The sequence below is a fragment of the Saccopteryx bilineata genome, chromosome 4 (genome assembly GCF_036850765.1).
Source record: "Saccopteryx bilineata isolate mSacBil1 chromosome 4, mSacBil1_pri_phased_curated, whole genome shotgun sequence".
NCBI lineage: Eukaryota > Metazoa > Chordata > Mammalia > Chiroptera > Emballonuridae > Saccopteryx > Saccopteryx bilineata.
Window position 1 is genome coordinate 64,771,106 of NC_089493.1, and position 26,373 is coordinate 64,797,478.

General features: G+C 39.1%; 1 protein-coding gene across 2 annotated transcripts in view; it reads left to right on the forward strand.

The window, feature by feature from the left end:
* CCPG1 (cell cycle progression 1) overlaps positions 1-26,373 on the forward strand; it is a 63,657-nt gene that overhangs the window by 23,643 nt on the left and 13,641 nt on the right. The window contains exons 2-8 of one of the 2 annotated variants that reach the window (XM_066276208.1): positions 3,934-4,002; positions 7,538-7,658; positions 9,447-9,523; positions 12,373-12,577; positions 14,874-14,969; positions 16,647-16,898; positions 23,530-23,651. In XM_066276208.1, coding sequence (XP_066132305.1) covers positions 3,943-4,002; positions 7,538-7,658; positions 9,447-9,523; positions 12,373-12,577; positions 14,874-14,969; positions 16,647-16,898; positions 23,530-23,651 — 933 coding nt within the window. In that variant the 5' untranslated portion in view covers positions 3,934-3,942. The remainder of the gene's footprint in view (positions 1-3,933; positions 4,003-7,537; positions 7,659-9,446; positions 9,524-12,372; positions 12,578-14,873; positions 14,970-16,646; positions 16,899-23,529; positions 23,652-26,373) is intronic. The other variant, XM_066276209.1, reaches the window with a different exon arrangement.

A 26,373-nucleotide genomic window follows, 5' to 3' on the forward strand; every position in this document is an offset into this window, starting at 1 on the left:
TTCCTGTTCTTCACACAGGGCACCACTTGTTGCAGAAAAATTTCCCAGATGTCACACTCCAAGGGACCAAGGGAAGGCAACAGCCCGAGTTAGCAGACTGAAGGACTGAGGCCCAGAACCCAGCCTTACTCAGATATTTATTAGCCTGTACAAATAACTCTAGAAAGCAGATAGAAGAAGTTTTTAGGGAGTGAAGTGAAGGACAAGGAACATGCTGACTTCTAATCTCTGTTCTGAGCCTAAACCAGGGGTCCCCAAACTACAGGCTGCGGGCCGCATGCGGCCCCCTGAGGTCATTTATCTGGCCCCCGCCACACTTCCGAAAGGGGCACCTCTTTCATTGGTGGTCAGTGAGAGGAGCACATTGACCATCTCATTAGCCAAAAGCAGGCCCATAGTTCCCATTGAAATACTGGTTAGTTTGTTGATTTAAATTTACTTGTTCTTTATTTTAAATATTGTATTTGTTCCTGTTTTGATTTTTTACTTTAAAATAAGATATGTGCAGTGTGCATAGGGATTTGTTCATAGTTTTTTTTATAGTCCGGCCCTCCAACGGTCTGAGGGACAGTGAACTGTCCCCCTGTGTAAAAAGTTTGGGGACTCCTGCCCTAAACATTTCTTGTCACAGAATCTTATCCTGCTGTTTTGCTGTTTCCAGTACTGGGTCAAGAGAGGCCCCTGGACTCTCATCGCTCAGTGCTTTGGCTCTAGGGTGCCTTGCTGTCTCTAATTGTCATCCTAACTCTGCATATTTTCATAGCATATTCCTACAAAAAGGGATTTGTTGAAGAGAAAACAAGATGCTAGAGATAAAGCTGAAAGATATACTCCTAAGCCTTTAGGCATTATTATCCTAAAGACTGTATGAAAAAGCTTAACATTTTGAAGGAACGACATGAGATTATCCTTTTAGGAAGATGACTTGCAATGGTAGTTCAGGAGTCAGTGCCTCTAGGGTGGGGTCAGAAATTTCCTTTTTACATTGTGCTTTAATTGCAGCACACCCAGCTTTTTGAGAACAGTCATACTAAAGATGGTTGTTAGTATAATGGAATTTTGCATATCCAAACTGTTACTTTGCTGTTTGGCAGCAAGAATTGTTTTTTTTTGCCCTGGCCGGTTGGCTCAGCGGTAGAGCGTCGGCCTAGCGTGCGGAGGACCCGGGTTCGATTCCCGGCTAGGGCACATAGGAGAAGCGCCCATTTGCTTCTCCACCCCTCCGCCGCGCTTTCCTCTCTGTCTCTCTCTTCCCCTCCCGCAGCCAAGGCTCCATTGGAGCAAAGATGGCCCGGGCGCTGGGCATGGCTCTGTGGCCTCTGCCTCAGGCGCTAGAGTGGCTCTGGTCGCAATATGGTGATGCCCAGGATGGGCAGAGCATCGCCCCCTGGGGGGCAGAGCACCGCCCCTGGTGGGCGTGCCGGGTGGATCCCGGTCGGGCGCATGCGGGAGTCTGTCTGACTGTCTCTCCCTGTTTCCAGCTTCAGAAAAATGAAAAAAAAAAAAAAAAAAAAAAAGTGTTTTTTTTTTTTTGTTTTGTTTTTTCTTTTTTCCAATTTGGGCTAGCTGTCAAGCTTGTCCTTCCTCCAAGACAAATAAAGAATTAAATTGAGTGCTGGTTAAAGTGGGCTCTTTGATTTGAGAAATTCAAATATGCTAAAGTTGTTCCAATTTAGCAATGTATTTAGTTTGGTTTTTTTTTTGAAATATTTTTATTTCGTCTTCTGAGCTGTTAGTGTACTTTGTTACAAGGCAGAAGCTAGGAACTGATACCAGACAGGGACCTGGCCCTTTTGGTCTGCGGAGGGCTAGCTGGCAGTGAGTGGGTTCTTGACCTTGTGCAGGAAAAATTTCACAACAAAAGTTCAGGTCATCCTGACAGTTTATTAAAGCTTGGGACAGTGAAACAAGAATAAAAGAAGAGGGGCTGCCTTGCTCTCTAGAAACCTCATGGGAAAGAAAGGAGCAGAGAAAAGAGGGCCTTGGAGGCAGGTTTAGGGGGTTAGCCTGGAAGAGCTGCTGCTGCCCACCTCCCCCCTGCTGCCCTGATTGCAAGTCTCTTGACCCTTAGAGTTTAGGCAGTTGCATTTTTAATTTTTTGAGGAACCTCCATACTGTTTCCCATGGTGGCTGCACCAATTTACAGTCCCACCAGTAGCAAATGAGGGTTCTCAGCTCTCCATCCTGCCAGCACTTATTTGTTGATTTTTTTGGTGATAGCCATTCTGACAGGTGTGAGGTGCTGCCTTTACTTTTGTTCTGTAATGCTTTTCTGTTCTTTCTTAAGAAATCCTTTAATAAGTTTACCATTAAATTTATAAACTGTCTAGGCCCTTATTTATAAGTAGGATTTATTTATTTATTTATTTTTGTGGCAGAGAGAGAGTCAGAGAGGGACAGACAGGAAGGGAGAGAGATGAGAAACATCAATTCTTTGTTGCGGGTCCTTAGTTGTTCATTGATTGATTTCTCATATGTGCCTTGACCAGAGGGCTACAGCAGACTGAGTGGCTATAGCAGACCGAGTGACCCCTTACTAGAGCCAGCGACCTTGGGTTCAAGCTGGTGAGCTTTGCTCAAACCAAATGAGCCTGCACTCAAGCTGGCAACTGCTGGATCTCAACCTGGGTCCTTCACATCCCAGTCCAGATACTCTATCCACTGCATCACCGCCTGGTCAGGCATAAATAGGAAATTAAAGCCAGATAACCTTCGTGTGTTATTTTAGATTGAGAGATTTATCTGAAACATGCTAATATTTATACTGTAGTGAGCAACCACCCCTTTATATTTTATCTTTTTAAAACATTAATTTGTTTCTAGAATCATTAATTGAAGATCAGATTTATATTTTTTGCCCTGCTATTTTCAGTTTTATATTAAATTGTCTGCGATTTAATTATTAGAAGTAGGAGGAAAGGGCTGCTTTGGTATCAGCGCCAAGGATTAAAAAGGAAGAACAGAAGCAAAGAATTTTAAGACAATCAGTGATACCTGATGAGATGCTTTCAATATGTTATCTGTATGTCCTTTTTAGAATAAAGACTATGTATCATCATCCCCTTGGGAAAAATTTTTACTCAGGTATAAAAATGAGAGATTACAGTAAAAACTTTTGAAAAGAAAAAAGTTTTTTATTAGAATACCAACCATCAACTTGGATCTAATTGTTCTCAGTATATATGCAATAATAGAAGTACATATACTGTACAATAAGACTTAAATGTAAAGTACAAAGTAAGGTTCAGTTCACTTTAGTGAACTTGGTTTTAAAGTTTAAATAGGAGTTTCGGAAAGAGGGGGGAGAACAAACCAGGTAGAGACAAATGTATGCTGGTTTAGGACTAAGTTTAGGTTATTGCCAGTGACCCCAGTTTCTAATCAACCTCTGGTCTCTCCACCCCTGCCTCATTCCTGTTTTAATTTGAACTGAAATGTTTGCTGACACGGTTATTGTCATAGAAATTGTTTGCTAAAATAGACATTTTGCTTGGCTTGGGAGCTCTTCTATTCCCCACGCTTGGTTTCTTTAGCCATGCTTTTCACACCTTACTGCTCTTTGAAAACATAGGCTTTTACTCTCTGCTGTCAGCTCCCAGCTCCTCATTTTCTCAACTCCTAACTTCCCCACATAGTTAAATTGGTTCTCCTTTCCATGCAGTTCTGCCTGGCCAGATCCTACATTTTCTTTCAGGCCCAGCTTTCTTCCTCACTCCAGCAATATGACTATCTAGACTATTCCTAGCTCTGGAGTATCTCCTGGTTGTATTTGTTTATGTGGGTATGCAGTCATATCCGGTATAATAAACCCATGGGTGGGGTATCTCAGTTTCACATGAGAGATAGTAAGTTTCATACTTGGGTCACATGCAGTACTTCTTGTAGGCTTTTTAAAAGTATTCCCAACATGTCAATATGTTTTTCTGTTTGTAGACCTGAAAAATGTCTGAAAATTCCAGTGACAGTGATTCATCTTGTGGTTGGACTGTCATCAATCATGAGGTATGTTATTAAATCCTTTATGTGAGGCGATTTGTAATCTTACTCTGATAGCAGTGATGCAAACTGGGTTTTTTGAAAGCCAGTATTCCCTACATTTAAGCATATGGTTTCATTGTCTATAGCAGCGGTTCTCAACCTTTCTAATGCCGTGACCCCGCAATACAGTTCCTCATGTTGCGGTGACCCCAAACCAAAAAATAATTTTGGTGGCTACTTCATAACTGTAATTTTGCTACAGTTATGATTCGGAACGTAAATACCTGATATGCATTATGTATTTTCCGATGGCTTTAGGTGACCCCGCTGGGGTCGTGACCCCACAGATTGAGAACCGCTGGTCTATAGCTTGGACATTTTCTCACTTAAACTTCATTACTGAAAACTGGTCATGAGCCAGCATTTTGCACATTATTGTGTATTGCTTTTTTCAGCTTTGAGACAGTAGGAAAATATTTATTGAGGGTTTATTATTGGTCATGTCCTGTGCTTTATTTATATTTTCATATAATTTTAAACCTCTGGTATGGATTGTTTTCATTGTCATTTCATAGTTGAGAAAAGCTGAGAAAAGCTTACAGAGGTTAAGTAATTTGGCTAAGAACATTTAACTGGAAAATATCAAAGCCTACATTTAAATAAAACAAAGGTGTATGGAGAACGTGTTCCATTTATGATATGTGTTAGCAGAACTTGACAGGAAAAGGACTATGGCTAAAACTTGATCACAAAATGTATTTTATTATAGAAGTGTGATGTAACATAATTAGTACACAGTAAACATTATTTTCTTACACTGGTAATATATGTCCATTGTAGAAAAATCATAAAATACTGATGAATAGAAGCAATGACAAAAAAATCATCTATACCTATTCAAAGTTTTAATGGATTTATTTATATTCCTTTTTGTTTTTATGAGCTCTTAAGCCTCACTTGTTCTCCTTCATTAATAAAGATTTTATTTTGTTTTTTTATAAATCAAAATGTCTCTTAGTTAGAATAAAAAGGTAACCTTAATGAGAGAGATGTTGGATAACAACAAAAAATGACAAACATGATATTTGCGGGACTTAAAACACAGTCAAAGAAACAAATAGCTGCAAATACAAGTTCATTTTAGCATGAAGCCATACAGCTCAAGGCACAGTGCTAAATTTTTATGGTCCTAATAGACTTCCCCCTTCTCTCTCCTTGCAGCCCTACCCTACAATCTCAATTTTGGGGTTTTGGGTTTTTGGCTATGCAGTGAGGATTAGAAATCCCCCAGGGTCCATGTAAGGTCAGCAGAGTCTAAGCCAGCAATGTTCAGTAGCAATACAATGTGAACCACATATGTGAGCTTAAATTTTCTAGTAGGCACATTTACAAGAGTAAAAAACAAACTGAAGTTAATGTAAAATATTTTATCCAAAATATAATGATTTCAACATGCAATCCATATAACAGTAGAGATGTTCTACATTGATTTTTTCATATTAAATATTTAAAAAGCAGTATGCATTTAATTTTATTATTGCTCGTTTCACTTTATATTAGCCTCATTTCAAGTGCTCAACAGTGACATGGCTAGTGCCCACATTATTGGACAAAACAGATCTAAATCATTTGTAGAGCATTACAAGTTGACTCCAAATAAATACCCATTCTTCACTATTTTCTTCTCTCTGCATTACATATTAATAAACTGTGTTCTGCATTCTGGATATCGTTTCATATAAAGACTGGACCAGGGGGATTAAGCCAACAGAGTAGTTCTTCTAGAGGGCTGTGTAGTAGTCATTAATACAGATTTTAAGTGGTATTTTTTACAATTACTTTGATAAGTTAATATGTAGACAGGTTAGTCATATCTTCTACAACATTAACAAAAAGATTGCTTTTCCTGCAAGAAAATTTCAAAATTTAATAGCAGCTATATGTGTTGAGTTTGAGGGCCTCCCTCTTTCCTTCCCCTTCCCCTTCCCCTTCCCCTTCCCCTTCCCCTTCCCCTTCCCCTTCCCCTTCCCCTTCCCCTTCCCCTTCCCCTTCCCCTTCCCCTTCCCCTTCCCCTTCCCCTTCCCCTTCCCCTTCCCCTTCCCCTTCCCCTTCCCCTTCCCCTTCCCCTTCCCCTTCCCCTTCCCCTTCCCCTTCCCCTTCCCCTTCCCCTTCCCCTTCCCCTTCCCCTTCCCCTTCCCCTTCCCCTTCCCTCCCTCCCCTGCTTCCTTTGTTTCATTTTTTAGTAAGTGGCTTTTCAATTTTTTTTAGTTTTATTGTTTTTGTGACTTTTCTATTTTTAACATTTTTTCAAAGCTCTTAGATCAATTCCCATAGCAGTAACTTCTCCTTCAAGGATAATTAACTAGGAGCAAGGCAGCTGTGGGAGTCTTGCTTGTGAGTGCCGTGTGAAGCATGACAGCAGGCAGACTTCTTTGGCACTTAGCCCATGTGTCATTGAGTATTCTGTATTAGCAGTATCATGTCACAGAGCATGTCATATCTGTACTTTAATCCTCTTCTCTCCACATCCAGTTATCAAGTTCTGCTTATTTGCTAGTATCTCTTACATGTGTTTCCTTTTCCTTTCTGATAATCCCCATTCTGATTTAGGCCAGAACTGATTTCCCCTGGAACCTCCAATCTATAATACCTTACCTATGCTTCTACCATTGTCCTACCACTTAAGCAACCCCAAAGACTTATATTCAGGATTCTTTAGTACTCAGCCTAAAACCCACTCCTTTAATAAAATTTTTTAGCTTACGTTGTATTAAATTGTGTTTATTAGGAGAACTCAGATTAGTTTTAGAAATGTGTTTATTAGGAGAACTTTTGATTTCATGGATTAGTAAATTACAGGAAAATTGAGGGAGTGGCAGAATCAATTTAGTGGTTAACTTTATTTCGCTAATTAAGACACAAGAAAAAACTCTCAAAATCTTCTATTTTTATTAAAGAAAAGACACTGTGACGTCGAAGTAGTAAGGACAAGCTTGGAAGAATAACAATCTAAAATTTTATAAGGAAAAGTTTACTCCATTAATCTAATGGATCCATTTTAAGCCTCACCCTTAAACTTTTCTTTTTGCACATTGCTGTAAAAGTAGTCATTTGCATGTGGCTGTTTTCTCTGAATAGGCTATAGATTTGGATTCAAATTTTTTATACCCTAACTGCCTTGCCTGCAGTAGTTTGGTGATGCAGAAGCAAATTAATAGAAATAGCTAAGAACAGAAACTTTATCCTCTGAGATTCAAATTTTTCCTTGGCGTTATAAAATAGAATAGTTAGAACAGTGGTTTCCTATTGCTGGTGGTTGCAACCAATGAGTTAGAGCATTTGACGTTGGACCAACTTTTCTTTTAGAATCTAAACCTGTTCTCCATTCTGCTGTTTCCCTGCCATAGGCCTTTATGGACTAAATTGAACAAGTTTGATCACATACTAATCTCTTTGGAGTATGGCAGCACTGGGACTTTAATAATGGAAGCATCTACTTGTACTCAAATCCAGCTTTGAGCAGCTGGTAGACAAATAACTGATTTTCACTTTCCCATAGGGGTCTGATATAGAGATGGTGAATTCCGAACAAGGGATAGCCAGTGACAGCTGTGAGCTCACCCCAGAGTATTCATCTTTAGAGCAAGAGGAGCTACAAGTATTGCAGTTAGAACAGGGAGGTAAGATGTTTAAAAATTCCAATACATGTATTTATTTTTAAAAATAGGATAGCAAGGGACATTATGAATCTTGCCTTCTTTCTAGGTAAACAGCTATCTGGCTAATCTAAATGATTATGTCACTGAAGGACTAGAATTCTTTTTTTTTTTTTTTTTCATAAGGACTAGAATTTTTATATGTATTAAATGATGGGCAGGCCTGTAGAGTCCAGTGCTACCAGCCTGCCCAGGAGTTTGTTTATTTGCAGTTGTAGGATGTTTATTTGCAGTTGTAGGATATGTTTGGGCCCCCAGATAATTCTTTGATACTACATGTGTAACCAGTTACTCAGTATTACTAATCTTGAGTAAGACTAGTGATGTGCAAAATTATTAAATTATCAAAAGTGATTTACTAAACTCTTTTTCAGGTATTGTTATACTTTAGAGTACTTTGGTTAGAGGTGGTAAATGGTATTTAACTACTGTATTACATCTGTGTTATGTATAATCCCACTTCCTGTAGGATTTGATGTTTACATTAATTATATAGAGAAATAATTAATGCATACTCTTACTGTCATACTTAAATTATTTTTAAGCTTTTTAAAAAAAATTACTAAAAATGTAAACAGAACATTTTCTTCTTTGTAGACTCAAGTGGAGATGTCCAGGCTAGAAATATAGTAGATGATGCCTGTTAATCTTGTTTTTAGCCTACCTGTTGATTACTAATCTCATTGTTCCTGGGTGACAGATCTCTTTGAGTATCTGAAAGCTAAGGATAGTCCCTCCCAAAAAATGCACATACTCATGTTGAAGACTATTAACCTCTAAATTAATATTCTGTTAGGGACTAGATAACACAAAAGCAGTGAGTGTTTTTTCTTTTTTTGTTGGTAGGGGTTAAATTATATGAGAAATGCATGTTTGTGATAGAAACAAATGATGAGCAAAATAAAAGTTAAGCCATCCATAATGTGTTTTTTGTCTGGAGGTAATTGCTGTAAACATTTGGTATATAGGGTAGGGCAAAGTAGCTTACACTTGTATGTGTAATACAAATTCTTGTATTATTATTTTTTGTATTATTTTCCATATAAACAACTATAAATCTGCTTTTTCCCACCCTATATGTTCTTTGCTAAGCATAAATTTGTTTATTATATATTTTAAACTTTTTAAATATTATGTAGTCTTATTAAAAATCCAGTGTTATGAATTCTTGAACATTTTTTCTTTGAAGAGTTTTTTATAAAATACATCTGCTGTAGTTATATTGTCTTGTTTTTCTATGCTCAAGTTCTTGTTATTTACAGTCTATTATATATTGTAAAGAATTGATAATTTGAAGCTCTAGTTTTGATTCTTGTGTTTCCAGACATTGACAGTCATTGCAGTAGTGGTACCTTTAGCTTGAATAAACTTTAAGACTGCAGGATATGTGCTATCAGATAACTGAGAATTGATTTTGCATATTAACGGATTTTTATGGTCACTTTGGATTAAGTAAGTAGCTTGGTATTGTAAAGTGAAGCCTATATTTATTTAGAGATTGTATTGTTTTAGTTGTTCTTAAATAAGTTAAGTATCTAAAATTATCCCCTGACAATTCCATATATTGAAATAATTATATTTGAAAGAGATCTTTTTAGCAACAGAAGAATTACTTATAATTATGTCATTTTATTAAATCCACTTTTAAAAATTAGGAATACTTTTAAAAATTTTATGTACTCAGATTATTATATATGTAGTAGACTACCAAAGTGATAAAGTGTAACTGAATTGATTTTTGCTTTGTATCAGAGAGCAGCCAAAATGTTCCAATGTTAGTGGGAGAAACTGCTTATCCAACTTTGGAGGAAACGAAGTCAGCATTTGAAGTAAGCTTATATTTTACTCTGTGGAAATATGATAAACATAGAGAATACTAATTAAAGCCTCCACTTCTAGTTGTGAGTTCTGTTCCTATTTGAATTATAAAAAAATTTCATTAAAATTTTTGAGGTTCCCCAGATTGATCACTTTTAACATTAAAATTATTAGCTTTTATTTTAACTCCTGATCGAGAAGTCTTTTAATTTAGAAATGTAATTTCTTGGTAATATGTTAAAGACTTATTTAACCTCTAATATAATTTCTTTTTAAAAAATTTTTATTTATTGGCCCTGGCCAGTTGGCTCAGTGGTAGAGCGTCGGCCTGGTGTGCAGAAGTCCCGGGTTCGATTCCTGGCCAGGGCACACAGGAGAAGCGCCCATCTGCTTCTCCACCCCTCCCCCTCTCCTTCCTCTCTGTCTCTCTCTTCCCCTCCCGCAGCTGAGGCTCCACTGGAGCAAAGATGGCCCGGGCACTGGGGATGGCTCCTCGGCCTCTGCCCCAGGCGCTAGAATGGCTCTGGTCACAACAGAGTGACCCCCTGGAAGGGCAGAGCATCGCCCCCTGGTGGGCAGAGCGTGGCCCCCTGGTGGGCGTGCCGGGTGGATCCCGGTTGGGCGCATGCGGGAGTCTGTCTGACTGTCTCTCCTCGTTTCCGGCTTCAGAAAAGTACAGAAAAAAAAAATTATTTATTGATTTGAGAGAGAGAGAGAAAGAGAGAGAAATAACAGTTTGCTGTTCCATTTATTTATGCATTCACTGGTTAATTCTTGTATATGCCCTGACTGGGGATTGTGCATCCTTGGCATATTGGGATGATGTAACCAACTGACCTAGAACGAGGGCTGGCTGAGAATTTTTATAAGAGTTGTTTGAGCAAACCCACAACATGATGCTAGGAGCAAGATCTCAAATGCTCCCGAGAATATGTTTTGCAGTTTCTTTTATGCATTTGAAATTAAGGAAGACTGTATGGGCTGGGAAAAAAGCAAGGTGGGGATTGGATTATAGAATAGTTAACAAGATTGATGTTTGGGGGTAGTTGTGGTTTATTTCAAAGGTGTGTTAATGTTAACCAAGATGCACAGAAATAATGGACAGGGCTTGCTTATATGCCTAGGGCATGACTACCTACCATGACTTGCCCAGTTAGAAATTTATGATTGGGCCCTGGCAGGTTTTCCCAGTGGATAGAACATTGGTCTTGTGTGCGGATATCCCAGGTTTGATCCCTGATCAGGGCACACATGAGAAGTGACCATCTGCTTCTTTTCCCTTCCTTCTTCCCCTTTTCTTTCACTTCCCCTCTTGCAACCAGTAGCTTGATTAGTTTGAGATTCAGCTGAAGGACTGAGGATAGCTTGGTTGGTCTGAGCATCAGCCTCCGGTGCCGAGGATAGCTTGGTAGACTTGAGCATTGGCTCCAGATGGGGGTTGCTGGGTGAATCCGATTGAGGTGAATTCAGGAGTCTGTCTTTCTATCTACACCCTTCTCACTTAAAGAAAAAATATGATTATTTTTTCTGTAAGGTTACTTAACATAGAACCTCTTTTTCCTTCCACAGTCCCCCCTCTTCGTCATAAATCAACTTGGGGGATACATTGATGACCAAAGTTTTGGTCAAGTGGTGTAGTCTCACTGTGCTAGGAAAGCTCATTCCTAGAAGTCTCAGCATTGATGTCGTCTTGTTGACCATTGGCAGTGGGGCAGTACTGTAATCATGGGATCTGAGTTGCGGTTGAATTTTCCTAAAACGGGAAGGGCAGTGACCAAGGTCTTAAGACCTTCGTTGTGAAAAAACACTCTGGACCATTTCTATCCTGTGAACTATAATGATTTGTGTCCTGCCTTCTGTCTCTCTCTCTTTTTTTTTTTTTGTATTTGGCATCTAGATAATACTTACATAAACCATGAAAAGAATATTAACAGTTATATGTGCTTAGCCATAATAAACAGTTGGACTATATAGAAAAACCCAAAAAACAAGTATGACTGTTATTATGACAAGTATCATTGCAGAGAGGAAAAGATAATCAAAATGTATTCAGAGTTTAGTATCAGTCCATAGGTATACGAGCCTTGTCAATGTCTTGGGATATGGTTTGTCTAATTAGGTTGCTTTTTTTTTTTTTTTTTTAAGATTTTATTCATTTTAGAGAGGGCAGAGAGAGAAAAAGAGAGGGGGGGGGGAGCAGGAAGCATCAACTCCCATATGTGCCTTGATCAGGGAAGCCAGGGTTTCAAAGGCGACCTCAGTGTTCCAGGTCGACGCTTGTTCCTGCTCCACCACCACAGAGGTTTCATTCTTGAATTATATTGAGGAATTAAGCTAAAATGAAGGTCAATTTTTAAATTTGAGAGCAGACAATCTTAATACTTTGGAGTTTATTTGACTTTTAGAAAAACTAGATAGCTAGATGATCTTTACATGACATAGCTATTAAAGTTTATTACATATATAACATATGCATTACTAAAATTTATTACACACAAGGAAAGTTTAATCAGTCTTGTAACAGGCTCCTTGACTACAGAGTTAAGCTCAGATAAACCCAGGGAACTGGTGAGAAATCTTTTCCTGTGATCATTGGGTCATAAAGGTAGACTTCTTAGCTTTGCAGCCCACTTTGAGTAGGCAGCAGTTAGAGAGAGTCCTTAGCAGGTTGGAAGGTGTTTCATGCTAAAAGATGAAAATACTATTGGGATCCTTTCCTGTTGGACAGGATTCATATCTTTTATTTTAAGCCCAAATTACCATACTGCTTAAATATCATTATACACTTTGAAATGTGTAGAAAATATAAGGCCCTTAAATAATTGTTGAATTTACTGTCTCTAAAATTATGATTCCTCAGGGAGAGGAAGAAAAGTCACCTGAAGACAATGTTTATTTTGGAACTGTCAGCGACGATTCTGATATTGTTACCCTTGAGCCACCTAAGTTAGAAGAAATTGGAAATCAAGAAGAAGCCATAGTAGTTAAAGAAGCACAGAGTCCAGAGGACTTTAACATGGGCTCTTCCTCCAGCAGCCAGTATACATTCTGTCAGCCAGAAACTGGTAAGAACTATACAGAAAATACATTGATAACAGACTTAAGGACTCCTATGACCATATTTTATATAATGGCTTGTTTTATAATTCTAAATCTCAAGTTTTGAATATATTACAATAAACTCAAATATTTTTATAAAATTCACTGTTACATTTAATGTTTTCCTAGACTCTAGAGCCAAGAGCACAGTCTTTTGCTATCACAATAAATAACCATCTCTTACCATTATCAAAAGACAAAAAAAAGCTGTTTCAAGGTGGTCTGTTGATGTCTCAAACACTCCAAACAAAATGCATTAGAATCCAAAGATCATTCATTTTAGATTGAGTTATGAAAATGTGCCTCTTGTAAGTCACATTCTTTTTTTTTTTTTTTTTTTTTTGTATCTTTTCTGAGGTGAGAAGTGGGGAGGCAGAGAGTCAGACTTCGCATGCACCCAACTGGGATACACCCAGCATGCTCACCAGGGGACGATGCTCTGCCCATCTGGGCTGTTGTTCCGTTGCAACCAGAGCCATTGTAGCGCCTGAGGCGGAGGCCATGGAGCCATCCCCAGCACCTGGGCCAACTTTGCTTCAATGGAGCCTTGGCTGTGGGAGGGAAAGAGAGAGACAGAGAGAAACGAGAGGGGGAAGGGTGGAGAAGCAGATGGGCACTTCTCCCATGTGCCCTGGCCGGGAATCAAACCCGGGACTTCCACATGCCAGGCCGACGCTGTACCACTGAGCCAACCAGCCAGGGCCTGTAAGTCACATTCTTAATGCAGTTAATGCCTATTGTTCAGATAGAATCATTTGAAGGTTAAAATGTGTTATTGAGACTCGGGCTGGTTGGCTCAGTGGCTAGAGTGTTGGCCCAGCATATGGACATCCCAGGTTTGATTCCTGGTCAGGGCACACAAGAGAGATCATCTGTTTCTCTTTCTCTCCCTCTCCTCCTCTTCTCTCTCTTCTCCTCCTATAGCCAGTGGTTCTACTGGTTCAAGCATTGGCCCTGGATGCTGAGGATAGCTTGGTTGGTCCAAGCATCAGTCCCAGGTGGGGGTTGCTGGGTGGATCCTGGTCCAGGTGCATGCAGGAGTCTGTCTCACTATCTCCCCTCCTCCTAGTCTTGGCCTGGATAGGGCTAGTGTAATTGATTTTAGAATGTTTTTTGGTCATTGAATTTTGTTTTATTGTTTTTCTTCTTCTTTTAAAAAATTAATTTGAGGGAGGGAGGAGAGAGATGAGAAGTATCGACTTGTAGTTGCTTCAGTTTTAGTTGTTCATTGATTGCTTCTTATACGTGCCTTGACCAAGTGGGGGGGAGGGTCTCAAGCTGAGCCAGTGATCCTTTGCTCAAGCCTGTGACCTTGGGAACATGTTGATGATCCCTCACTGAAGCCAGTGACCCCATTCTCAAGCTGGTGACCTTGGGGTTTTGAACCAGGGACATCAGCGTTCCAGGTTGACGCTCTATCTACTCTACTACCACTTGTCAGGCTCTAATTTAATTTATTTAAATATAGGATTTGTACTGTATTCCAGTATTATTTTTTCTTTCTTTTTCTTCTTTTTTAAAAAGACTATGCCAGTTTAATTTGAAAATATGAGTAGGCCAGAAAAAAGTAGTTAGTTGAATTGGCAGGAGTATTGCAAAAGGGTCCAAGCAGACATTTAAGAAATTGGTGCTTCACATAATGTTAATTTTTTTTCAGTTATCTGTTTTCTTCAGAGCTTATTATGTAGTTTTTATCTACTTTGTAAATTAGGATTTCTTGGGAATTGTAGATTCAATTAAGAGGTATATTTTATTAGGTGTATATTTTTCCCATTGCTATACCTCCCAAAGGAATTATTTCTGTAAGGAAAATATTAAAAATAATAAAAATGACATTAGACAATGTTGAAAATATATATTAGTTGCCAGAGTTTTTGTTCTATTTCATATTTTTCTTGTCTTAATTTCCTGCTATCTGTTGCTTAGTTATTTTGTTATTTCCTTTCCCTTTCTTCATCACTATAGGATTTCAACTTCAATTTTTTCTTCTTCTAAATTAGTTTCCTGTGACAGTAGTCTTTTGTTGATGTAAGAGCACTCCCCACCCTCTTCATATGATGCTCTCCTCCCCTAAGAGAGCAAAGTTGGTAGTTGTAGACGTTTGTATTGTATATGTTTTTTTTTTAAAAAGGCTTGATAAATTTTGATGGAGCACAAATAACAATGTTGTTATAATTGTTTTCTAAGTGTTTTCAATTCTTTTTCCTTTTAATTCTTTATAATAAAGCTTTATACATCTTTTTTCCTGTTTATTCACAAAAGAAAGGTGGTGGGAGAAGCTGTGGAAGATTCCTGAATGCATAAGGGGATGGGATGATCAGCTGAAACATCATGTTCCTAGCCAACTCGCTTTCCAAGGTGGTGTGACTAAATCTATCAGCTTTTCTAGAGCTGAGTGTGCCTAGTCACATTTACTATTTACTTAGTGCTTTAAGGGTACCTTTTGTCAGCTGTGATACTCTAAACAGGTGTTCAAATTGATTTTGTAATAAAGCTGACTAAGCTTATTGCATGCTTTTGCATTGCTTGCATCTTGGACTGGGCCAAATTAAGCTTTAAAAGACTTAAAAATCAGTGTATTTCAGATATCATCATATGTATTGGTTAAAAAGATGGAAGCATTAGATAAGGGTGTGAATTTATTAATATGGATTAGGCTGGTTTATTTACTTGGAATATATAATGAAGGCAATATGTTAATATAGAATTGAAAGTTTGTTTAAGGAATTGTGACAAAAGGTTTGTTTCTACATTTACCCATCTTAATACAGTCAGAAACTCTGGCTTAAATACTCCAACCGTGATCATAAATGCCTTTGTATTATGTAATGCTTTGTTTAAGTCTTCCTTTCTTTTTCTTTATCCAAGAAATGTAACCTCACAGCTGAGGCGACGACATCTTGGAAAAACTAGTGATCAAGAATAACCAGATAAACATGATGAACATAAGGGTCATGAACAAAAGATCTCTCAGTGGCATCTTGTATCACTAAATATTAGGAATATTCATTTATTCATTCAGTAGTGCCTTCTGTCTTTGTGTCTGTCTTTGTAAATGTGAAAGTTAACTAAATCCTTCATGATCCTTCTTTAAAAAGTATTGCCTAACCTACGTTGCTGTAGCATGGATAATTTTTGAAGCATGAATGTTTGTTGTTTTGGACTGTGTATGTCAAGTTCAAGTTCACATTTTATCCTTACTTTCAGTGCTTTTTTCTTTCTGACTAGCCTGGGGAAATTATAACCGAGTCATGTAGTCTATATCAATATATAGTTTATTGATATATGAAACGGTGTTAACAAATTATACGTTTGAAAAAAAAACCCTGAAGATAATTTTTCTAGTAGATATGGTTCCGGGACTTGAGATTTCTCATGAATTTTTAAAAAAATTTGTCTACTATTTTTTCATAAAGGAGCAGCACCAGACTAGTCCTTAATATCGGAGATAGCTGTTGTGTCACTTCCTCATGCTGACATATTTACTAGAGGGTAAAATTAATAGCCTTCTAGTAAGAGTGGCAGTTGAAGGGAAGGGCTCATCTGACTTCTGGAAACCGGTGTTAAGCTAGAGTGCTTTGAACCTTGATTGTGGATGCATAGGGTGGAAGTGAAACCAGGGTCCACATACACCCAAGGAACTGCTTGTAAATGCCCCTGTGTTCCTTGAAGAGATACAGGATTTTTTTTTCCTTCTAGAAATAGTGTTTGTTTATAGCTCTTATATCAAAGAAATTTAATAGACTGCGAGAATGGTTGTTCTAGTGGTGTAAACTACAAGAGAGGTTTTACAAAAAGAGATAGACCTTCAAAGGCACGAATATGATTAACAGATTCTTATGTATCAGTTGAAATCTTTTATGTTTTGGCGTTATGTTGATAAGCTTGAAAACTTGAGTTTTTGTTGTGGTGTTTTTTTTTTTGGCTGTCTTATGTAAAAAGGCATGTAAGGATGGCATTGATTATCCTAAATCATATTTACTGGGAAAGCTTTTCTAAAATTTTTAATATTTATCTACATTTTTCTTTAAATAGTATTTTCATCTCAGCCTAGCGACGACATATCCAGTAGTGATGAAACCAGTCATCAGCCCAGTCCTGCCTTTAGACGACGCCGTGCTAGGAAGAAGACTGTTTCTAGTTCAGAATCTGAAGAACGACTGCTCAGTGAACAAGAAACTGAACCCTTTAAGGAGTTGTGTAAACGCCAGTTCAGTAGTGGCCTCAATAAGTGTGTTATACTGGCTCTCGTGATTGCAATCAGCATGGGATTTGGGCATTTCTATGGTAAGGAATTGAAAATTTGTTATCCATAAACTGATGGCATAGGGTAGAGGCACTAAGAGTGAGGAATTATGGGATCTGGTTTAGTGTTATTAAATATATGACCTTGGAAACCTTGCATCCTGTTTGAGCCTCAGTTTTCTCATTTGGAAAGGGGGGATAGTGTTGCCTGTTTCACAAAGCTGTTTTCACTTAAATTAAGCAGTGTTTATTTAAGAAATGTAAGGATTATTAGCATGTATATTTTTAAATTTTATTTTATTCAGTGAGAGGAGGGAAAATAGACTCCTGAATGCTCCCTGACCAGGATCCACCTGGAAAACCCACCAGTGGTTGATGCTCTGCCCATCTGGGGCATTACACCGTTGCTCAGTAACCCAGCTATTCTTAGTGCCTCAGGCAGAGGCCATGGAGCCATCCTCAGCACCTGGGGCCAACTCGCTCCAATTGAGCCATGGCTACAGGGAGGGGGGGAGGGGGAGAGAGAGAGAGAGAGAGAAAGAAAGAAAGAGAGAGAAGCGAAACCAGAGGGGGAGGGTGGAAAAGCAGATGGGCACTTTTCCTGTATGACCTGACCAGGAATCAAACCCAGTCCATCCACATGCCAGACTGATGCTCTACCACTGAGTCAGCCAGCCAGGGCCAGCAAGTATTGTTTTTGAATGTTTATTTTTATTGATTTTTGAGAGAGAAAAAGGGAAAGAGAGGTCTGTTTCTGTAAGTGTCCTGACCAGAGATCAGGGCAACCTTTGTGCTTTGGGATAATGCTCTAACCAACTGAGCTATTCAGCCAGGGCAGCATGCATTTTTTTTTTAAGGAAAAGATTAGAAGATTAAAAATGCTTACCATGAGGCAAATAATTTATTTTAGAATCACAATTAAACTAGTTTGAACTAAGACTTTATTAGGAGGATTATTTAAATTCCAGTTCAAATAGTTTCAATTGAAATGTCATAATAATTGGTGCTCATTATTTCTGTCCTCATGTTTCATGCGAGCTTTATATTTTGTGACATTCATTGTTTTATAGTTTAGCATTATACTTTGCTCATTATTAATCTTGTTAGTGTTTATGTACATTGATTATCTTTTTTTTTTTTTTTTTTTGTATTTTTCCGAAGTTGGAAACGGGGAGGCAATCAGACAGACTCCTGCATGTGCCCGACTGGGATCCACCCGGCATGCCCACCAGGGGGCGATGCTCTGCCCATCCGGGGCATCACTCTGCCACAATCAGAGCCATTCTAGTGCCTGAGGCAGAGGCCACAGAGCCATCCTCAGCATCCGGGCAAACTCTGCTCCAATGGAGCCCTGGTTGCAGGAGGGGAAGAGAGAGACAGAGAAGAAGGAGAGGGGGAGGGGTGGAGAAGCAGATGGGTGCTTCTCCTGTGTGCCCTGGCCGAGAATCGAACCCGGGACTCCCGCACGCCAGGCCGATGCTCTACCAGAGCCAACCGGCCAGGGCCTACATTGAGTATCTTAAAAAGCCTTTAAAAGTCTCTCGGGTGAAAAGAGGAAGTAATTCCATATGGTTATTTTTCATTTGGGAGCCTGACATTCAATCTTACGATAAAGACAGTCAATAGTTGTTTTAAATCAGATTCAGTAAAACATGTTTCTTATACTTAACTTTATATTAATAAAAATAAGTATTTAGATTCTTGGTAGATGCCTATTTGAATTTAATTTTGAAATACTATAATTTGTATCCTTCCTTGAAATTTGTTATAATGAGATTTGACTTGAAATCTATATATATTTAACTTTTTTATTATCTAGTTGGAGCAAATGTATTGTCCGTTTTTTTGAGCATAATCTTTTTCCCCACAGGTAAACATGGAGGTAACAAAGGAGAAGGTCTTACCTTAATTTTTTTTCTACTAAAATGAAAGTTGGACAGTTATTTAATGTTAATCCAGATTCCATTAAAACCTCACAAGTTGCATGAACTTTTAAGTATTTTGTAAAAAGATCAATTTAGAAAGGCATGCTTTCAAAATTGAGAAATTATTACCATTATTTAGAATTTCAGTTGCTTGTAAAATTTACTTAATAATAATTGTATTTAATAAAACATTTTCCTGTTTTATTAAGAAGGTTTAATATAGTAATAAGACTGGCTCAGTCAACATATAAAAAACTTACATGACTGTTACCTTTTCAAGATCACTATTTAAAGGACATCACTCTTTTTCTTAGTCCTGGCACTAATCTTAACACTTTTTTTTTTTTTTGCCCCACTTTATCTAATCTCAGTTTGTATCCTTCCTTGAAATTTGTTGTAATGAGATTTGACTTGAAATATATATATATTTAACTTTTTTATTATCTAGTTGGAGCAAATGTATTGAGTTTATAAGAGCTCTTTTGAGTTGACTTCAGAGACAGTTTGAATTTCTCATGCACCATGAAGTCAGTCATTGCACACCATACTCCATCATTTGCTTTATGATCATTTAACAAAAACATACTATGAAGTGAATCACTCAGAACATTCACCAACTTTGGCTTCATATAATTTTGGAGTTCCTGGAAGGAAAATTGGTGTGACTGAGGATAGTAAAAGAATGCATATACTTACAGGTATTTGTGCTGTTTCAGATTCTGAACAGCTTATAAAAGTTTAAAGAAAAATCTTCATGTATGAAGCACCTACCTATTTTCCTTACTCTTTCTTTGATCATAGGCTATCCATATTCTAAATCATTAATGGAGTTGTTGATCCGGTTTTCTCAAGTTGCTTTAAGTATTGATAGTCTGCCCTGCTCTTCAGCAGATAATATAATAGGATATAAGTAGGTGCTGTGTTATGTAGCATAGACGTAGATTATAGCTCAGAGGATACACTTACTGAGTTGTCTTGGAGGTGTTAGGATTTGGTTGTGTTTGGTACTTAGCCAGGAAGAAGTAGAACATTCCAACAATGGAGAACTTTATAATCTGGAATTAAACTTGGCTAGGCTTGGGAGCAGAGAGAAGACTGCCTGGACTATAGCAGAATTGATTTTTAGAAATGGAGTGTAACCTGACCAGGCAGTGGCACAGTAGATAGAGTGTCGGTCTGGGACGCTGAGGACCCAGGTTCGAAACCCTGAGGTCGCCGGCTTGAGCACAGGGTTGCCACTTGAGCGTGGGACTCTAGACATGACCCCATGGTTGCTAGCTTGAGCCCAGAGGTTGCTGGCTTGAAGCCCAAGGTTGCTGGCTTGAGCAAGGGGTCATTGGCGTGGCTGGAACCCCCTGGTCAAGCACATATGAGAAAGCAATCAGTGAACAACAACTAAGGCAGTGGTTCTCAACCTTTCTAATGCCATGACCCCGCAATACAGTTCTTCATGTTGTGGTTACCCCAAACCAAAAAATAATTTTGGTGGCTACTTCATAACTGTAATTTTGCTACAGTTATGATTCGGAATGTAAATACCTGATATGCATTATGTATTTTCCGATGGCTTTAGGCGACCCCGCCAGGGTCGCGACCCACAGGTTGAGAACCACTGAACTAAGGTGCTGGTACTATGAGTTGATGCTTCTCATCTCTCTCCCTTCCTGTCCGTCCCTCATTCTGTCTCTGTCTCTGTCTCTCTCTCGCTTGCTAAAAAAAAAAAGAAGTAAAACATAAGGTTGGAATTTGTGGATGCTGTTATATTGTAAAACATCCTAGAATCTGGGTGGAGAGTGATTTATAGAGCGACCTGACGGTAATTATTTTAGAGGGAAAGTGCAGAAAGGAAAAGAATATGGAAGAAATTAGAACAGTTATCTGGGAACTTTTGTAATTTAGATATTCAGTGATTAGGGCATTAATTATAATGGTGGTGGGTATGGAGAGAAGGTTGGTGAAATAAGGGACTTTGAAGCAATAATGGAAAACAGAACTTTGAGCTGAGCTACTGGGTCTATTGGTGGTTGGTTCTTTAAATGTCATGAAGTGTGCTAGATGCTTTATTTTTGGACATGGGCTGTTACTGGGGAAGAGTTTCATTAGATGACAAATAGATGGTGAACCAGTTTGGTTTGTTTTTACCCCACTTTATTCTGGAATGGTTTAGGGCGGTCGTTGATGTTTGATATATTTTTTACCCATGAAGTTGCCCCCCAAATTGCCCAACAGGCAGCTGGATATATTGGCTAGAAACTCTGGTGAAATCTGTAGAGAATTCTTAACAGCAGAGATAGCAAAAACTGACAGTGGTTAATGTCATTAAGATAGATAGTCTTGTACACATGACCAGAAGGCCAAATATTATACTTTGGGTAATAATACTTTATAGTTAGGCATCTGAAGATGTAGTGGAAAAAACAAAAAACTTGCGGGAGTGGCTGCCACCTTGCTCTTGGGGAAAAAACAAGAACACAGTAGTGAGATTGATAAAGGCCACATAAAGACAGTCATCAAACACATGCTATGTAATAGTATTGCCAGTCCAGAACTCAACACATAGTTTTAGGTTATTTGCCAGTGAGCAAAAGAATTCATCCTATTAGAAGTTTGGAAAGAAAGATTGTCACTTTGGGAACTACAGGTGTATTTATTTCAACATTAGAGTCTTTTGAGTAATACTGAAACAAATTTCTCATTCTTTTATAAATTGGAAATTTAAAGAGAGGATGTGAATCCTAATAGAATATCAACTGTTAATTGGTAACAGTTGTCTGTAATTTGGCAAAAGTTTTCTCTTTGGTGTTGTTTTAAGGTGCATTGAAGAAATTAAAAATTGGTTTTTATAACATTAAGAGAAGAAATAAACCATCAGTATAACCTTTCATTACAAAATTCTGTGATATGTTTACATAATGCTATGTCACTCAGTAGATGTAATATTGAGATTGTCAAATGCATTTTTGCTTTATTTTTGATTTAGTGTTTTATTTTATTGAATTTATTGGGTGATATTGGTTAATAAAATTATAGGTTTCAGGTAGTATTATTGGTGTTTCTCTCATGCATGAAGCATGTAGCAGCATGTGAACAGGCATGTCTTGGCAAATTAACATTTTAATTTTAGGCCTGACCTGTGGTGGCACAGTGAATAAATGTCGACCTGAAAATGCTGAGGTCGCCAGTTTGAAACCCTGGGCTTGCTGGTCAAGGCACATATGGGAGTTGATGCTTCTGGCTCCTCCCCCCTTCTCTTTCTCTGTCTCTCTCTCTCCTCTCTCTCCCTCACTGTCTCTCTCTCCTCTCTAAAAATGAATAAATAAAATAAAAATTTAATTTTATGTAACATCCTAGTTGATTTAAGATTCCTTTATCACAGCTGGGATAGGGACAGTGGTACTTGAGTACAGACCGTACCAGTGCAGAAGTCTTAAAAGGTTTGGTTTTGATAGTGGTGGGTAATCACAGTTAGCCAATTATTTTCCTTGCTATTCCTTTTGGGTTTGTGTTACATTATATAGGCAAAATATAGTAAAAGAAAATAATTATTTTTGTTTTTCCTTATTGTAACCTGTGAATAGACTTTATGCTTCGTTCCTTGCTCTGTCTGGGGGAATGTAACACTTCATTTACTTCAGAGATTTCCTCAAAAACAACAGACCTGTGTGCCTTCAGTATAGTAAGAGAAAAACATAAATTGTTTTCTTTGTAGTGTTGCCTGGCTTGCTTTTTGTTTTGTTTTGTTTTTTTGTATTTTTCTGAAGCTGGAAACGGGGATAGATAGTCATACTCCCGCATGTGCCCGACCGGGACCCACCCGGCATGTCCACCAGGGGGTAACGCTCTGCCCACCAGGGGGCGATGCTCTGCCCCTCCGGGGTGTCGCTCTGTCGCGACCAGAGCCACTCTAGCGCCTGGGGCAGAGGCCAAGGAGCCATCCCCAGCGCCTGGGCCATCCTTGCTCCAATGGAGCCTCGGCTGCGGGAGGGGAAGAGAGAGACAGAGAGGAAGCAGAGGGGGAGGGGTGGAGAAGCGGATGGGTGCTTCTCCTGTGTGCCCTGGCCGGGAATCGAACCTGGGACTTCTGCACGCCAGGCCGACGCTCTACCACTGGGCCAACCGGCCAGGGCCTTGTTTTGTTTTTTAAGTGAGAGGAGGGCAGACAGTGAGACAGACTCCTGCACATTCACTGGACCGGGATCCACCTGGCAACCCCTGTCTGGGGCTTATACTCGAACCAATGGAGCCACTAGCTGAGGGAGGGGAAAGAGAGAGAAAAAGGGGAGAGGGAAGAGAAAAGAAGCAGATGATTGCTTCTCTTGTGTGCCCTGAACAGGGATTGAACTCAGGCTGTCTATACACTGTGCTGTTGCTATATCCACAGAGCAAACTGGCCAGGGCCTTGGCTGGCTTGTTTTAATCGAAAGGATAGTGAATTGCTGAAATGTCTCTGGGTAGGTGGAGAAAAAAAAAAGTATATATATGTATCTATATCTATATATTAACCTACTTGGCCTGATTTATATTAACATTAACATCCATCCACCACCATTCTATGAATGACACCATGAGATTTTATTTATTTGTTCTTTGTTAATATATTCAGAATTTTTATAGAACTTTGAAATGCTGATATTTTGAAGAAAACAATCCTATCTTGATTAAATATATGCAGGTTAAATGTTTTATTATATTTTTAAAATATTGGGAATCATAACATATGTTCTATATCTAATAATTTTCATTTCTAGGCACAATTCAGATTCAGAAGCGTCAACAGTTAGTCAGAAAGATACATGAAGATAAATTGAATGATGTGAAGGATTATCTTTCCCAATGTCAACAGAAACATGACTCTGTTACAGATTATAAGGTGTGTACTACTAATACATTTTATAAGAAATAATTATTAGTCAGTAATTAATATGCTATTCAGCTACAAGGACAGTGCAGATTAGTAAATCAGTAATAGTACTGGTAATTGTTGACTACTTACTGTGTTCTAGTCACTTTTGTGAGAACTTCACATAAAGTATTTCTCTTCTCACAACAGCCCTGTGAACTAAGCGAGTATTAACTTCATTTTTTAAAATTAATTTATTTTTATTGTGGTATAATTGACATATACAATACTATACTAGTTTCAAGTGTACAGTATAATGATTCAATATTTGTATATACAGTTGATCCTTGAACAATCTGGGTTTGAACTGCAGGGTTTTTTTTCAATGCATGTAGTAAACATATATTCTCTTCCTTACTATTTCTTTTTATTGATTTTTTTTTTTTTTTTTTTGTATTTTTCTGAAGCTGGAAACGGGGAGAGACAGTCAGACAGACTCCCGCATATGCCCGACCGGGATCCACCCAGCACGCCCACCAGGGGGTGACACTCTGCCCACCAGGGGGCGATGCTCTGCCCCTCCGGGGCGTCGCTCTGCCGTGACCAGAGCCACTCTAGCGCCTGGGGCCGAGGCCAAGGAGCCATCCCCAGCGCCTGGGCCATCTTTGCTCCAATGGAGCCTTGGCTGCGGGAGGGGAAGAGAGAGACAGAGAGGAAGGAGGGGGGTGGGGGTGGAGAAGCAAATGGGCGCTTCTCCTATGTGCCCTGGCCGGGAATCGAACCCGGGTCCCCCGCACGCCAGGCCGACGCTCTACCACTGAGCCAACCGGCCAGGGCCTCTTTTTATTGATTTTAATTGATTGTGTTTACATAGATTCTAGTGTCCCCCCAAATGCATCCCTCCCCCCCCTGCCCCTCTCGCCATAACGCCCTCCCCCTTTCTCTCTAGGATTATCCCATCCTATCATCCCCTTTCCCTCTGTCAGCTTTCCTTCTGGTTCCTTTGATCCCTCCTCTGTCTCTATTCCGTTCCTCAGTTCACATTGTTCATTGGATTCCTCAAATGAGTGAGGTCATATGATATTTTTCTTTTTCTGCCTGGCTTATTTCACTTAACATAATAGTTTCCAGGTCCATCCATGTTGTCACAAAGAGTAATATTTCCTTCTTTTTCATGGCCCCATAGTATTCCATTGTGTATATGTACAATACCTTTTTAATCCACTTGTCTACTGACAGACATTTGGGCTGTTTCCAGATCTTGGCTATTGTAAACAATGCTCCCATAAACATGGGGGTGCATTTCTTCTTTTGAATCAATGATGTGTTCTTGGGATATATTCCTAAAAGTGGAATGACTGGGTCAAAAGTCAGTTCAATTTTTAATTTTTTGAGGAAAAAAATTTTCCTGTTTTCCACAGTGGCTGCACCAGTCTGCATTCCTATCAGCAGTGCAGGAGGGTTCCCTTTTCTCTACATCCTCACCAGACTAACTATGTGTTGTATTGTTAATCAGCGCCATTCTGACTGGTGTGAGGTGATATCTCATTGTGGCTTTAATTTGAATTTCTGTAATGATTAGTGATGTTGAACATTTTTTCATCTGCCTATTGGCCATTTGTGTGTCCTCTTTGGAGAAGTGTCTATTCATTTCTTTAGCCCATTTTTTTTTTTTTTTTTTTCATTTTTCTGAAGCTGGAAACAGGGAGAGACAGTCAGACAGACTCCCGCATGCGCCCGACCGGGATCCACCCGGCACGCCCACCAGGGGCGACGCTCTGCCCACCAGGGGGCGATGCTCTGCCCATCCTGGGCGTCGCCATGTTGCGACCAGAGCCACTCTAGCGCCTGGGGCAGAGGCCACAGAGCCATCCCCAGCGCCCGGGCCATCTTTGCTCCAATGGAGCCTTGGCTGCGGGAGGGGAAGAGAGAGACAGAGAGGAAAGCGCGGCGGAGGGGTGGAGAAGCAAATGGGCGCTTCTCCTGTGTGCCCTGGCCGGGAATCGAACCCGGGTCCTCCGCACGCTAGGCCGACGCTCTACCGCTGAGCCAACCGGCCAGTTTAGCCCATTTTTTTGATTGGATTGTTTATCTTCATGGTGTTGAGTTTTATAAGTTCTTTATAAATTCTGGTTATTAACACCTTATCAGACATATTGTCAAATATGTTCTCCCATTGTGTGGTTTGTCTTTTTATTTTGTTCATATTGTCTTTAACTGTGCAAAAGCTTTTCAGTTTGATATAGTCCCATTTGTTCATCCTGTCCTTTAGTTCACTTGCCTGTGGAGATAAATCAGCAAATATATTGCTGCGAGAGATGTTGGAGAGCTTACTGCCTATGTTTTCTTATAAGATACTTATGGTTTCACGACTTATATTTAAGTCTTTTATTCATTTTGAGTTTATTTTTGTGAATGGTGTAAGGTTGGTGGTCTAGTTTCATTTTTTTGCAGGTAGCTGTCCAGTTTTCCCAACACCATTTGTTAAAGAAGCTGTCTTTACTCCATTGTGTGCTCTTATCTCTTTTGTCAGATATCAGTTGTCCATAAAGATGTGGGTTTATCTCTGGGTTCTCGGTTCTGTCCCATTGATCTATATGTCTGTTCCTATGCCAGTACCAAGCTGTTTTGTGTACAGCGGCCTTATAGTATAACTTGATATCAGAATGTGTGATACCACCCACTTTATTCTTCTTTTTCAAGATTGCTAAGGCTATTTGTGTTCTTTTTTGGTTCCGTATAAATTTTTGGA